This window comes from Oryctolagus cuniculus, chromosome 13, assembly GCF_051225735.1.
Source record: "Oryctolagus cuniculus isolate XC-2025 breed Fujian yellow rabbit chromosome 13, ASM5122573v1, whole genome shotgun sequence".
NCBI lineage: Eukaryota > Metazoa > Chordata > Mammalia > Lagomorpha > Leporidae > Oryctolagus > Oryctolagus cuniculus.
In genome coordinates, this window is record NC_142879.1 from 110,908,228 (window position 1) to 110,924,905 (window position 16,678).

Consider the following 16,678-nt stretch of genomic DNA (forward strand, 5'->3'; position numbering starts at 1 on the left):
CGCCGGCCGGGGCGGCCATTGGAGGGTGAACCAATGGCAAAAGGAAGACAAGACCTTTCTCTCTGTCTCTCTCTCTCACTGTCCACTCTACCTGTCAAAAAAATTTAAAAAAAGAAGTGTGGAGGAAATTCCATTTTCAGGGCTGTTAGGGCAGGGGTGCCCAGCTGACAATGGTTTCCACAGCTTCTGTCCAAATATAAGGAATTGGGAAGACAGAAAACTCCATTTTGATTCTGGCAAACTCCATTTTCATAGGCTCCTCTTCTGAATGTTTTCTTGGTGTGGGTATATTTTTCTATGTGATATCTTCCTTGCATTCTACCACAAGCCCTGATGGGAACTGCTGCATTTACTGCCATTATAGTAGGGCATGTAGAAGGTTGTAAACCTTCAGACTATTAGCACCAAAACAAATCCCTGGGGAGAAAAAGAAATAGCTGTTCTCACTGCTGAACTTAATGAAACCAAAGTTATCCATGAAACTGTTTGTCTTCAACAACGAAATAGTTCCTTACTCATGGGCTCAGAGGCCATCACTCAATCCATTTTAGTGGTTCAACTCTATAGCACAAACCTGATCCACGACCCTGTGACTGTCACACAGGGTATTGTCTAAACTGAGGGCATTTGGTTTGCAACAGCTGAATTTCAAATGTTCCTTTTCCACACAGATTTCAAGGTAAGTTTAACTATGTGAAATTCATTGCACTACACTACTGATACCCTTACACAAAGTGACCAAATAGCTCTTATATCTTCTGTCAATGCATAGCTCATAACCTCTCAATGATCTGCTCCTGGAGGGAGGATTCACCTCTAGTGCATGGATGATATAACTCACGTGGCCAATGCAAGGACATCACCCAACAGGGACTATGTCCTATTGACCCACCATGCTCTTAGCCAGGCCATGGGTACAGCTTAGAGAAAGCTGCCCAGGAACTTGGTGAAATTCTGGAATTGGTCTCTAAGGGGCATGGCATCTTATTCCAGAGGAGACTGCCAAGCCATGGCCCTCCCTGGTACAACAGACAAAACGAGGACCAGGAGTAGGTCTTTGACCTTGTAGTTAAGACTCCAATGAAGACGCCCATTTCTCACATCAGGAGCCTAGGTTTAAGTCCTGCATCCAGCTACCACTTCCAGGTTCCTGCTTAAGTGGATGCTGTGAGGCAGCAGGTGATAGCTGAAGTGGTTGGGTCCCTGCCACCCAATGGTAGATCTGCATTTGGTTCCTAGCTCCTGGAATCAGCGTGACATAGCCGAATCATAGCCGAGTTGTCCCACTGTGGCCATTTGGATCATGAACCACTGGATGGAAGGTGTGTGTGTGTGTGTGTGTGTGTGTGTGTGTCTGTGTGCCTCAAATATTAATAAGAGGAAGAGGAGAACTTAGTGGAACAACTCTGATACATACACCCTCATTTTCTCTTTGTGGAAAAACTCTTCTTTGAGGACATCATGACATCCTTTCATGGGTTACAGAAAGGCTGTTTCATGCTAGTGGGGTCATGGCCAAGAAGACAGCCTAGTGGACCTCACATGGTTTTTCCAGACTGCCTTCCCCTAGGCTCTCTGGATTCCTGTTTGCAGTTTGATCTCAGTGATATCTCTATTTGCTGACTGGGGCCTAGGGCAGAAGATCACTACTACAGGTCAGAAGTTCCTGTAAGGCTTTGGAATCCATAATCACAACTGAAATGAGACACTATTTTGGAAATAGCACATGTTTTAGTACTTCGGGGAATACCCCATGTCCTGCAGTCATTAAATAAACTTTGCGCCAGAAATCTCAACCAGATTATTGGCATTTTTGCTTTTTCTTCTCCAGTTATTAAGGGTACTCACATTCTAAGTCATAGCATAAAATGTCTATAAAATAAATGCTCATATACATATTCATGAACCGAAGTAAAAATATCTCATTAAAAGAGGTAATCAACCTTTAACTATTATACTTACTATTAAGCACTTCCCCTGAAGAAGTTCTTTGTGTCTTTGCTTGAATTTCTGATTTTGATGTTGAGTCTTGAGGTGAAAGCAGAAGATTTTCATAAGTTTCTTCTTTGCTAGCTACAAAAAAGATGTATTTAATCCACTAAATGAAAATTATTTAAATCTCTAGGTTTCAAATTTATAACAAGTATACAGTAGCATTTTCTCTCTTTTATAAAGTGGTAAGCAACTTACCATAAACCTTGGTCTAATATGAATATTGGGAGAAGATTTTTAAGGGATGTGTGTTGAAGTTTTCTCATATCATTAATGTCCCTGGAATTTGAATATGCCTTATTTTATTCTCTATTTTTCTTGTTTTTTTTCATATTTTCTGTTAATACACATCCACAGATATAATGGAGAAAGAGCTTAAGTGCAAGATTAGTTATTACAGCACAGTTTAACTGCAAACCTGAATGTAACAAGCTTAGGAGATTGATCCAATAAAATGAGGTATATAAACTATGATAGTATCAACAATAGGCTAAACAACTGTACAGACAGCTGTCAATGCAATGTAAGGGATACCTAAAAACTTAGTGATATTTTTATGAAATAATGTTTAGTGAAGACGGGATATCTCATATGTTATCTTTTAAGTAACAGTACATAAGAAAAAAAGAGATGCTTCTTTTCATAAAATAAAACACAAGAAAAATAAACTGGAGAACAAAGTACGTTGTCACCAAAACTTAGAACTAACTGTGGTATTATCAGCAAGTTTTTTTTTTTTTTTTTGACAGGCAGAGTGGACAGTGAGAGAGAGAGAGACAGAGAGAAAAGTCTTCCTTTTCCGTTGGTTCTGTTGGCCAGCCACTGCGGCCGGCGCGCTGCACTGATCCAAAGCCAGGAGCCAGGTGCTTCTCCTGGTCTCCCATGCAGGTGTAGGGCCCAAGGACTTGGGCCATCCTCCACTGCCTTCCCGGGCCACAGCAGAGAGCTGGACTGGAAGAGGAGCAATCGGGACAGAATCCAGCACCCCGACCGGGACTAGAACCCAGTGTGCCGGCGCCGCAGGCAGAGGATTAGCCTAATGAGCCGCGGCACCGACCATCAGCAAGTTTTAGAGACTTGGATTTAATGGGCCAAAGTAAAATGATCTTATGATGAGATTTATTTTTAAATTAATCTATGCATAATATTTATACTTACTACTGGGTCTTTCTGATTTACTTCTTCTGTGTTTCTTTACTCCTTTTTGTATTTTTGACACTGAGTCCTCAGGCTGCTGCATGAGGTTTTCCTCCGTTTCTCCACTACGGGCTGCACAAAGAGATGTATTAATTTACTCAGTGAAAATAAACAGCAGCATTTCTCTCACCTTTGAAAAGTTTCCTAAAGAATGTAAATCTCAGGGGCCGGCGCTGTGGCACAGCAGGTAAAGCTGCCACCTGCAATGCTGGCATCCCATATGGGCACCGGTTCAACACCCAGCTGCTCCACTTCTGATCCAGCTCTCTGCTGTGGCCTGGGAAAGCAGTAGAAGATGGCCCAAGTCCTTGGGCTCCTGCAGCCACATGGGAGACCTGGAAGAAGCTCCTGGCTCCTGGCTTCAGATTGGCACAGCTCCGGCCATTGCGGCCATCTGGTGAGTGAACAAGTGGATGGAAGACCTCTCCCTCCCCCTCTCCTTCTCCTTCTCCCTCTCCCTCTGCCTCTCCTTCTATCTGCCTCTCCTTCTTTCTGTGTAACTCTGACTTTCAAATAACTAATAAATCTTAAAAAAAACAAAAGAATGTAAACCTCTAAGGCTCATTTCACCAGCACACGGGGAGATTTAAAAACTTGAATCGTTTGTTGTTGTTCAAGGACATAGCATCATTGACTTTGTGACAGTGGTACCTTGTGTGATGTGTCTGACATCAGGGAGGCAGTCCATTAACTGTTTTCTGTGTGACTGTTGTACCTTGTATGGTGTGTCTACTGCCAGGTGGGCAGTCTTGTTAACTTCCTGTGTGATGGTGGCACTTATTCCCAATGACCTGAGAGTCTCCAATGTATATGGGAGCGGCCTGGCTAACAATAGCAGGAGCATAGGAAATTCTTGATATTGGTTGCCATTTGTTTTTTCAATAGTGTTGACTCATGTATCTGCATAAATCATCCATTTACTAGAAAAACAGAATCTCAAGGAAAGACTTGATGGATTCACAAGAATTTTCTGACCAGGCAATAAAGTATGGAGGCCAACACACAGCCCCAACAAGAGTCACAATAGTGATGAATAATATAATTGCTCTTAATTTTTTCTTCTCCCAGTGATCTTAAGATTAACTGGAGAACTGTGTGCTATTGGCAAGACATCTCACCTTTCAATTCAGTTTAGGGGTTAGGTTAAGGTTCCTAAGTCCCCCAGGGCCTATGAGGCTGTCTTCTAGATCAGAATTCTAGAGGCAGTGGTAGAAAATTATGTAATTTGGGCTATTTGGGTCCCAGTTTACCAAGGACTAAGCTCTGTAATCTCTGCATCAGGATGAGGAGAAACAGATTATAATTTGTGGTTTTAGGCCTAAAATCCACCAAAACCAAGATTTTACCCAGACCCAACTGTTGGTGTCCTTTGGGCCCTGTAATCCTCTAATTCTATGCCTCCAACTACTGATTATAGGTATAGATGTGTCTCCTATGTGAGCCGCGGTGGGAACTGCCCAAGTTAAGATCATTCTTTGGGTCACGTGGAAGACCCTACTGATCTGTCACAAGAAAAAATAAATCTACCAGTGAGAGGAAAAGAAACCACTGCCCTCATCATCGTGAGATTAGGTTTCCACTCAATACTTGGCATGTGATGGGGACTTGCTTGACTATGGACTCAGACTCTCACAGGCAGGTTAGTGCTATGGTATGGTCAGGACATTGCAGCCCCCTTGGAGGTTAATACCTCTGCTGAGGGAAGTAAATACTGACTCTGAAACTGCCCTATTCAGCATTCCTGTCTACACACATGGGTAGGATCAGTTTGCCTCACCTGGAGTGGGCCATAATAGCCCTCATCTGGACTAACAGCTGTGTTGACACACATGCAGAAAGGTAACTGGACATTAGTACGAGGCACAGGAATCCTGTACCAAGGTGAAATTCCTGTGGACGAACTAGGAGGGGTCAACACATTGTACTCCAGAGAAAATAGCTGCTCAGTATTGGATCTTCTTGGTCCAAAGAAATGCATAAAAGCTGAGTGATTTGTGGGATTCTTCTGCTACTGGCCCTCTCACATATTCCTGGATGCAACCATCTATCAAGTTTCCCCAAAGCCTATTTAAATGGGTCTCAAATAACATGATACCACCCACTATTCCTCCAAAGCTACTCTTCTTCTTTGCCCCTTAATCTACATTTGAAGTACAAGTCTTAGCAAAGTCTCTGTTCACCAGGTGAATTCTATGGAAGAAGTATACAGCACAGGTCATTGGACTGTTGGGCCTTTAAACTTGCAACTTCATGGGGTTGGTGGAAAGGTAAACACACTTTCTGGCTACTGAGCATGATCATGGTCATGAAACAAGAAACAATAATTGAAATTTGTGAATACTCAGGCTTTTATTCTCTAGTTACCTATGGCATTCACTCATTATATCAAAGATGAAATTTCTATGAATATTTAGTGAAATAAAGATTCCTGAACTTTAGAAAGAGGTCTTAAGATGTGTTTAATTTAAAATAAAGTTACCTATGACTTTCATACTTACTGGTGAGACTTCCCCCTCTAGAAGTGTCACGCATTTCTACTTGTGGTTTGATTTCTGACGTTGATTCTTGATGTTCAAGTATGACATTTTCATTTCCTTCTTCATTATGAACTATATAGAGAAATACATTTAGTCCATTAAATAGAAAGGTAGATCTATTGTAAAATCTCTGTATTTCAAGTTTATAATGGCATTCTCTGTCATTTTTATAAAGTTGTAAGTAAATTTCTGTAACGCTAGATCTGATAGAAAATGTAAAAAGAATTTTCATGGATATATATTGACAATTTTCACTTCAAAAATATTTCTAGGCATCATTCCTAGTTAGAATTAGTATCTATTTTTCTTAATTTATACTTAAAGGATCATTTAGATTAGTTTTTTTTTGACAGGCAGAGTGGACAGTGAGAGAGAGAAACAGACAGAGAGAAAGGTCTTCCTTTGCCATTGGTTCACCTTCCAATGGCTGCCACAGCCGGCGCGCTGCGGCCGGTGCACCGCACTGATCTGAAGCCAGGAGCCAGGTGCTTCTCCTGGTCTCCCATGTGGGTGCAGGGCCCAAGGACCTGGGCCATCCTCCACTGCCTTCCTGGGCCACAGCAGAGAGCTGGCCTGGAAGAGGAACAACTGGGACAGAATCTGGTGCCCCAACCAGGACTAGAACCCAGGGTGCCGGTGCCGCAGGCGGAAGATTAGCCTATTGAGCCAAGGTGCCGGCTAGATTAGATTTCAAAGATCACATGATAATGCATATTTATAAGTTTACTCACAACATTATTTGTAATTACAAAATATTGAAGACATGAATGTTCAAACATGGGAAATTGGTTGCATAAGGGAATGCATGTATTGCAAATTATGCTATGATATATTCTGTGGTAAACAAGGTGGAATAAGCATCTGTACCTAGAGTTGTGAAAGGAATTAAAATGGTTGCTATAAACTTACTTTAAGGAATTTCAATAAGACAACATTAAATGGGGAAAAAATCCAGAAGGGAGAAAGTTGTGCACTGCCTCTTAGATAAGTATGAAGGGAAAATAAGAAAAAAGAGATAAAATGAGATGGATATTTATCTTTACAAAAAGAAAAATGGATGCAGTATCAGAAAACAACGTATTGGGTTACCTACAAGATGAAAGGAGTGAAATGAGGAAGTAATGATCCTCCACTAGGGACACCTACATATCTATTTTTCACTTTTGGAATTGGGTTCATGTTCTACGTGATAAAATAAAATTGAATCACAAAAGATAAGAAGGGGAGGCTAACACTAAAAGCAAAGTTAAATAAATGAAGCTACTGAAGGAAATAAAGAACTAATGCAAGTAACTCACCAAAATAGAATATCTGACATACTGAGTACCTTCATTCAGTGTGTGGAAGAGAGACTAAATGAATGACACATTATTTTCAGTAGAAGTATTGCTAAGCAACCCTAAAACAGTTACAGAAGTATAATTAGATGAGCAAATAAGTGAGCTCTGAATTAATTGGAGTTATATACCTGTGAAGATGAAGGAAGGCAAGACAGCCCAGAGTGAATGGACTGGAATCAAAGGTAGCCAGTACTCATCATGAATTCTGAATAGGCCTCCCAATGTATAACATGTGTTTGCATATTTATAGGTATTTAGGCATATTTGTGTGAAGGTATTTGTATATGTCAACCTACAGGCATGTAGGTATGTGTATGTCTGTGAATTTATATGGCTTTGTGAATGCAAAGGCATATAGATGTATGTACCTGAATGTGCCTCTGAACATACGAGCTTGTTGGAATATGTGAATGTTTATATGGATGTAAATACACTGCTGAGTTCAACTCCAGGTCAGAATTCTTACGTGATTTTCCAGGTCCCAACACAAACAATTTCAAGGGCATGGGCAGGCAGTTTTCACAGAGAAGTGATTCCCAACCCATGAGAGACCTGTCGCATAATAAGTACAATCCAGGCACTGGAGATGCTGTGGTCTTGGATTCAGCCCAGCCTCCTCCCAACCACCAGGCCAACCATGCTCATGGGCACTCTTAGTCACTCTCCTTCAAGTAGGGGCTTCTTGAGAGGAGAGGATGGGATTCACAGACACTCTGTGCTGTTGAAGCACTGCTAATGCTTAGACCACCCAATGACTGGAAGAGCTTTCAAAACACTTTCCCCAACTTTGACTACATATCCAGGAATTTTCCAGTCTTACTTCAGTCTCCCATAGAAGCAGGATCTGTATAACAGAAAAATATTTCCTTAAAGCCTACTTCAACTGTGCTGCAACCCTTCGCCACATTGACAACCCTGAATATTTCGAACTAATGCAGCTGAGACATAAGAGCTATTGTTCAAAGAGAAACACTGGAGAGGCAAGGGTCTTTGCTAGTTAAACTCTTGTTTGTGCACTGTGGCAGGAAGTGAACAGAGGTTCATGCAGACTTGGGCTGGTACACTAAGGAGGAAGTGACCAGAGGCTCACATAGACTTGCGCTGGTACAGTACAGCAGGAAGTGAACATGGGCTCTAGTAGACATCTGCTTGTGTGCTGTAGCAGGAATTGAGCAAAATCTCAGGTATACTTTTGTGTGCGATGGCTGGAAATGAACAATGTCTCATGTGGAATCCTGTTTTGGCTTTATAAAAAGATTGAATATATGATCCATTGTTACACTCTGTTTTGCTTAATTGATCAATTCAAAAATTGCCATCTCTCTCCTAGAAATTAGCACAGCAAGCAAGGTCAATGAAGCTCAACAGATAGAAACTGCAAAATTCTATAACATGGAACAGCAAACACTGCCAAGCAATAATTACTGACTAGCAATGAAAACAATGGAAAAGCGGAAGCCAAGTCCTTACTCCTGATAAAAGGCATTGGCAATGAGACCATGCATGGGTTCCCAGAAGTAGGGTCTGAAGGGCGTAGATTAACGGGCTCTCTACTAAGGGGTCACAGGCTAAGGGTGGGCCAGAGGATGCCCCAAGACTGCTGAACTAGGTCCACATGGTGACAGTTCCTAGGTTTCACACAGGTTTTCCTTCTCAGCTCTTGGCATTGAATCTGGGCATGAATCTGATATCCAGAATTGTCTAATTTCATAAAGTAACAGACTGCACACTTGGTCATGTCCTTACATCCCTGTAGAATATATGAAGACCTGTGCTAAACTCAGAGTTTAATGAAGAGATGGGACGGGTTCACATTTCTTGGGCCTTTCTGTTGCTGGTACTATGTGATCATGATCTCCACAGCCCCTGACACCAGGATGACAGGGAAATACACAATGTTCACTGCTTGTGGCTCTGGGGTCATCACCTGGGATGCTTAGCCAGATCCAACTATAGATGTGTCCCTCTGGACACCAGAAACTTGCCATGTTGTAGGGTTAATAGTGTAGATGAGCTGCTTATGTAAACTTTGATTCATGTTATCTCCTTTGGCTTGATAGATCTGCTGCAGGTAGGGCTACTTGGTTAGTTGTGAGGAAGACGGAACATATCCAAGTGTATCTGTCACCCTTAACACCTCCTCAACAAAGAAAAAAGAAGTTACTCAACTAGGCACTAGGCAAAGCTTTCCATGAGATGGTTTAACTGTCCAATAGCTCAATAAACCTCTGCTGACAGCCTCATATGCACAGACTATTGATATGTCCAGCTCACTGTGGTAGCCTAGTGCCCACAACCATGGTACCTAACAGTGTGACTTTCTTGCAGGGTGTTCTCAAACTGAGAGAGCATGAAGTGCAGCAACTGGAATCACAGCACCCCTTTCAGCACCCTTTTGTAGAAGATAGTCATCATCGGAATATCTTTCTTTGGAATGGTGTGTCACACATCACTAACACACTTCTACAAGCACACCAAAGTTCCTAAATCTCGGTTGTCAATATGAAGGAAGGAATACGATAGGAAGAAGTCACACTCTTGAAGGGTGCCCTAGATTTCCACTCCATCAATGACATGGTCTCGGTAAACAAAGACCAGATGCCCCACCGACTGATGTATGGCATCTCAGCTGAGCCCTTATTACACACAAGGCAAAGCGATGTAGTGTCCTCATAAAATCTTGGTCATAATCTTAAGAGGCATAATGTTTCACTACAGAGAAGATGGCCAAGTATTAGCTTTCTGCTCCAACAATCAAAAAGGAGACCCAGCAGTTGCTGGGACAATGCAAAACCTTTCATTCCCAAACTTCTTACCTGGGAACCTGGCTGGCAGCACTCTATGGAACTATCTACCAGAAAGGTAATTTCTATTGAAGGGTGTCGAGACCAAGAAGGTGCTTTGGATGCTAGGCACCAACTGCCACACCACCAAGTTACGGATCTCAGCAACATTTTTGTTTACTGATTGGAGGTCAGAGCAGAAGGTCACTACAATAGGACAGAGGTGTCCATTGGGTTTTTGAATCTATAGGAGTCAACTGAAAGGTACACACCCTCTATACATCAAGTACTGGCCTGTTATAGGGCCTGCTAGTGTATTAAGTGCCTATCCCATGGCTGTGAAATAACGAGAGGACCAGACCAGAAATATCAACCAAAGGGAATAAATATCTTTGCTTTTGTTGTCTGGTTGTCTTAGACTACTCATCCTAAGTTCAAAATGCTAATTTTCTAGAACATACATGCTCAAATAAATGTCCATGAACCACAGACAATGATAATGACCTTCTGATGAGTTTAAGTAACCATATGTAGAAATATTGTACTTACTGGACAGTCTCTCCCCCTTAGAAATGCTTTTCTTTTTCACTCTCATTTCTGTTTGTGCATCTTGATGTTCAGGCTGCTCAGGTACAGTATTTTCATCCTGTTCCTCATAAACTATGCAAAGAAATGTATTTATAGCAGTAAACAGAAAAGCAAATCTGCTGTGAAATCCCTAAGTTCCAAATTTACAAGTTGATGGGCAGCATTTTCTCTCAAAAGTTATATATAAATTACTATAACTTGATATCTGACACAAAAAACAGTAATAAGAATTGTAATGGGTAAGTAGTGAAGTTATCTCCCTAATTCATTGCCTTAATTTTCTTCTAATTATCTTGCTGCTACTAATATATTATCTAATTAAATAATTAATAATTATCTAGTTAATTGCTTTCTAATCGTGTGTTACTTTATATTAAGTTTATATATATTAATGGAACAAATGATAAAAATTTATACATACAAGGTTATTATTAGAGCTTTATTTGTAATTGCAAAATATTCAAAACCATATATACCATCAAGCATGGAGAACTGGTTAAATAAGATATACACTCTAAACGATGCTATAATTTATAATCTGGTAAACAATGTGATAAAGATTTAGCTAAGAGGATTTAAGGAAATTACTAGTATATAGTGTGAAATCTGAAAAATATCTAAATAAATTGTATGCAACTTTCTGATTAAGAAAAAAGGGAAAATAAGAACAAGATAAACAGACAGTCATGCCTTTATAAAAGAAAACCCACTAAAGATATCAAATATAGAATCAACCAAGGTATTCATCATCAGATGAATGGATAGATAAAATTACATATAACTGTATATAAATAATATAAATACATACAATTGAATTTTATTCAGACATAAAAAGACTGAAATTCTATCATATGCATAAAAATGATTATAACTGTAGGGCATCATGTTGCTTGAAATAAGCTGGACACAGAAAGACAAATATTGTATGTTGTCTTTTATATGTGGAAACTAAAAATTTTAAAAATAAAGAATCACCTGCATATATCAGTTTTGCTGCAAATACAGTGTTTTGACAAACTTTGCTTGAAATGTTGTCAAACAAATTGTTAAGAATAATATACTATAGTTTTAATGTTCTGTGGTATTATAAAATTTACTGTATATGAGTGAAGTTGAACATCTTTTCATTGGATTATTATTTATAGACCTTGCCTATATTCCTGCTGTACTATGGCCTTTTTACTTTTTATTTGTTGTTTCTTTATTTAGTAGAGAAGTAAGCCTTTGACTATAGTATAAATTAAGAATATTTTATCTCAAAAATAATAAATATTAAGTTGAAAAATATATAGAAGGTTAGCTACAAGATGAGGAGGAAATACTGGGGGAGGAACATGTAGAGGTCTAACTAGGTAAGTCTTTAAAACATTTTACTATTAGAAGTAGGTTAATGTTCCACATATTAGAATGTTAGAAGAATGAAACAAAAAATTGAAGTGGAAAAGAACCTTAAGGAATTGGATCCACGGAGGGAAAACTGAAAAGTATTAATCCAGGTCACTCATCAGTGCAGCATCTGACATGAGCTCTCAATCCAATGGGAGCACAGGGCAGACGGTAAATAAATCACAGAAAAATGGTCCATACTAAGCAATTCTGATGTGACTTGGGAAATGTTATGGGGCCAAGCAAATGAATACATGGGTAGATGTGATTCAGAGGTCCACCCTTGATAAAATTACTTCCTTGCACACACAAGGAATGGAGGAAACTAAGGAGGCTAGGGGTAGACTAGAAGTGACGGTGTCTGTGGGAACTCAGGATTTCTAAATGCGTAATGCACATGCATGCGTGAGTGCATGTTTACGAATGTGTATGTGCATGCATAGGAGCCCAACTCCAAATTAATAACTTTGTTTCATCTTTCAGGCCGAATGATAGACAGTTATACATCATCTACCTAGAGGGTCTAATGAGGGGGAATCCCCACCTCACACAAACTTGATGCCTCCCTGGAAAACTGCACATACTGGCATAACTGCACCTGAGGGCTGCGGCCCCTCCATAATGTGCTCCCATACCTTTTGATGCCTGCCTGTGTACCTCCACAAAAGGCCTCCTCATGAAAAGGGGCGGGGGCTCTCAACTGATACACTGTGCTTCTCAGTGCCTCAGCCTAGACACTTCACGGGGGGAGCTTGAATATGCTTTGCTCAGTTCCTTCTAGGTATTTAAGACTTCCACGTTCCTAGCAATCTCACATCAATAACTACAAGGTGCTTGGGTTCATAAAAGGGCAAAGTCTTTTCTATCAACTTATCTTGCTACATGAAAAAAACTGATAAGGAGTCATTATTATGTGGTGGTGCAGGTAAAGCCACAACCTGCGATGCTGGCATCCCATATGGGCACCAGTTTGTGTCCTGGTTGACACACTTCCCAACCAGCTCCCTGCTAGTAGCCCGGGAAATCAGTAGAACATGGCCCAAATGTTTGGACCCCTGCACTCAGGTGGGAGATCCAGATCAAGCTCTTGGCTTGAAGTTTAGGCCTGGCCCAGCCTTGGCCTTTCAGGCCATCTGGGGGTGAGCTAACAGATGGAAGATACCCTCCCTCCTTGTCTCTCTCCCTCCCTCCCCTGCCTTCCTCTTTCCTTCTCTGTGTGTGTCTATCTTTCCATAACTGATTTTCAAAATAAATAAATCTTATAAAATCATGACATAAGGTGTTCTAGTTAATAAAAACTAGAAAAATCACATTTTCATCCTTCATTAAAGTAACAGATATATAGGCCTTAAGCTTCAATGTCTGCCAATATTAAAAAAAGAAAAAAAATTTCTACATTTTTCCCTGAAAGTCCCACCATCTACAGTAATCCTGACAAATGGTCCACCTCGAGTCTGAGCAGGCCTCTGGATCCAGCTGCAGAAAACAGAGTGACACCAGAAAACAGCACCAAAATCAGGCACTCAGGAAAATCGTGACTGTTAGAAATTCTATTTGGCAACTTACTTGAGTTCTGAAGGTTAGAAAGGGAAAAAAGAGAAGAGACTTAAGAGATACAGAATTTAAAAAAAATAATTAAAAAAATGTAAACTATGCCGACTATAAAAGCACATTTGAGGGGCTGGCGCTGTGGCGCAGAAATTGAAGCCCTGACCTAAAGCATTGGCATCCCATATGGGCACTGCTTCTAGTCCAGGCTGATCCTCTTCTGATCCAGCTCTCTGCTATGGCCTGGAATAGCAGAAGATGGCCCAAGTCCTTGGGCCCCTGCACCCATGTGGGAGACCCAGAAGAAGCTCCTGGCTTCGGATCGGCACAGCTCTAGCCAATGCAGCCATCTGGAGAGTGAACCAGCGGATGGAAGACCTCTCTCTCTCTGTCTCTACCTCTCTCTATAACTATATTTCAAGTAAATAAAATAAATCTTTAAAAAAAAAAGCACATTTGTGTGATATACCTAGAATAATAACATAAACAAATTTAAGAGTGGTGACTTTTGTAGAAGGTAAAGGGCTATGACTAACATAGGGCAGGATGACTTCTGGGATGACTTGGGGAAGGCAGGGCTCTGACTAGGAATAGGTGAAGAACTTTGGGATGACTTTGGAGTAAGGCAGGGCTACAACCAGGGTAGAGCAGAGGGGCTTCTGGGATGACTATAAAACTGCTTCCTGATTTGGACAAGATCAACTCTGGCAGTTACTTCCAATAGTTTTCAGAATCTGAATGATTTTTAAGCAAAAAAAAAGGGGGGGATTGTATTTCATTTCATTAGGAATTTGTAAAATTGTCTGTCTAGTACCATTTTGGAATACAATGTCAAGTTGTCCTGTCTCCCTTAATTGTCAAACTAATCCTTTGAAGTATATAATATTATTCTCTCATCTACACATGAGAATACTGAGATTGTTAATCTAAACAGCTATTTGATTAGTAATTGGTTGAGTTTGGAATCATCTGACAGTTCAGTTCCAGAGACTGAACTTTTTATAATGAGTAAAAAATACAAAAAAAGATATAAATTATTAGATGATATCTTATATATCTTTGTTCCTTAAATTACTAAAATTTAGATTAATTTGATAATGGTCTAACAAATTATAAATTACCAAAATCAACTCACTAAGACACAGAAAAGTAGAATAGATTAATATATACAGAGGAACAAATAAAAATCTACTACTGGGGTCTGGTACTGTGGTGTTATAGACTAAGCCTCTGCCTGTGGTGCCAGCATCCCATATGGGTGCTGGTTTGAGTGCCGGTTACTCCACTTCTGATCCAGCTTCCTGCTAATGTGCCTGGGAAAGCCGTGGAAGATGGTCTAAGGGTTTTGGCCCCTGCTCCTAGGTGGGAGACCTGGAAGAAGCTCCTGGCTCTTGTCTTCAGATACGTTCAGCTCTGGGCCATTTGGCGAGTGAACCAGTGGATGGAAGACCATTCTCTTTGTCTCTTCTTCTCTTTATCTGTAACTCTACCTCTCAAATAAATAAATAAACCTTTAAAAAATCTACCTCTAAAATGTTGTTAGGTCAAAGACTTTTAATGACAATTTCAATAAAATCATAAAATGTTGCAGAGTTTCTGTTATTCAAACTACTGAGAGACGAATTTTTTTATTTCAATTTACAATACTAATATCCTATGTGCAAACACTAAAAGACAGAACAAAAATATGGATTAGTAATGTAAGTAATGTATATCTATTAATGTTACCAGTTAGGAAAGGCTATAGTATGCTGTAGGCGTAAACAACAGTAAAATCTCAGTGTCTCAAATGTAAAAATCTCTTTTCTGCCTCTGCATTTATGTTCACCTAGTGGTTCTGCTCCCTGTCCTCATTCTAGAGCCAGGGTAAAAGGAACTCTGCTGTCTATAGCACACCTTACCAGAGCAGCAAAGCAAACTAGAGAATGGGGACTCTAATGCTACACTGGCTCCTAATGCTCTGAACACTACTGCTACTCACAAATCACTGGCCTGGAAATCGCAAGGTTGTGTTCAGTTTGAGAAGTCAGGAAGAAAACATCAGTAAGAAGGCACACAACAACATTTCATGTACAGAATGTGAAGTTGACGAGATTGATGAAACACTTGAAAAGGAATTCAAAAGAATGATCACAAGATTACTCAAATACCACAGAAAAGCAAATAAATGAGTTAAAGAAATTCATACATGACTTAGATGAGAAATTCTGATGAGAGCTAGAGATACTGAAGAGAAAGCAATTGTAACAGTGGAAATGAAGGATTCAATATGTCAAATAAAAATACAGTGGAAAGCCTTAATAACAGACTTAGTAAGACAGAAGAAAGAATATCCAAGCTAGAAGACAAACCTTTGGAAATATTTCAAACTTTCAAAAATCAAAGAAAAAATTAGAAAAACAAACTAGTTTTCAAGATTTATGGGATACTATCAAGCAAACAAACATGCATGTCTTATGAGTTCCTGAAGGTATGGAATGGATTGGAAATGAATTAGGAACAGAATGGATTAGAAAACTTATTCAGTGAAATAACAGGAGAAAACTTCCCTAATTTGAGAAAGGACATCCAAATATAGGAAGCACACAGAACTCCTATAGACATGATTAGAAAAGATCTTTACCACAACACACTGTAGTCTTTCAAAAGCTAAAATGTACAGAAAAAATCCTAAAATGTAGATGAGACAAATGCCAGATTATATTCAGAGGATCTCTAATAGTTTGACAGTTGAATTCTCATATAGGTCAGGAGAGAATGGAGAGCTACAGCCCAAGTCCTAAAAGAAAAAAAATTCAACCCAGAATACAGTACACAGTGAAGCTTTCATTTATAAATGAAGGTGAAATAAAGACCTTCCATAAAAAACAGAAATTGAAAGAATCTGTCACCACTCATCCAGCCTTATCAATGATTCTTAAGGATGTGCTATAAACAGAAACACTGTCAGCATCATGAAAGAATGTGAAGGCAGAAAATCTAGTAAAACTACAAGGAAAAGCTAAAACAAATAATAGGAGTACTTATGGAAAAGTGGCAGGACCAAATAATTACTTATTAATAATAATCTTAAATGTAAATGGCCTAGGAGCCGGTGCTGTGGCGCAGTGAGTTAACACCCTGGCCTAAAGTGCCGGCATCTCATATGGGCACCAGTTCTAGTTCCAGCTGCTCCTCTTCCAATCCAGCTTTCTGTTATGGCCTGGGAAAATAGTAGAAGATGGCTCAAGTCCTTGGGCCCCTGCACCCAAGTGGGAGACCTGGAAGAAGCTCCTGGCTTCGGATTGGCACAGCTCTGGCCGTTGTG

General features: G+C 40.0%; 1 protein-coding gene across 1 annotated transcript in view; it reads right to left on the reverse strand.

Moving 5' to 3' along the window:
- LOC103352374 (uncharacterized) overlaps positions 1–16,678 on the reverse strand; it is an 87,397-nt gene that overhangs the window by 38,015 nt on the left and 32,704 nt on the right. The window contains exons 4-7 of the mRNA XM_089311281.1: positions 10,399–10,509; positions 5,688–5,798; positions 3,151–3,261; positions 1,963–2,073 (exon numbers count right to left, since the gene is read on the reverse strand). Of these exons, the coding sequence (XP_089167407.1) occupies positions 1,963–2,073; positions 3,151–3,261; positions 5,688–5,798; positions 10,399–10,509 (444 nt within the window). The remainder of the gene's footprint in view (positions 1–1,962; positions 2,074–3,150; positions 3,262–5,687; positions 5,799–10,398; positions 10,510–16,678) is intronic.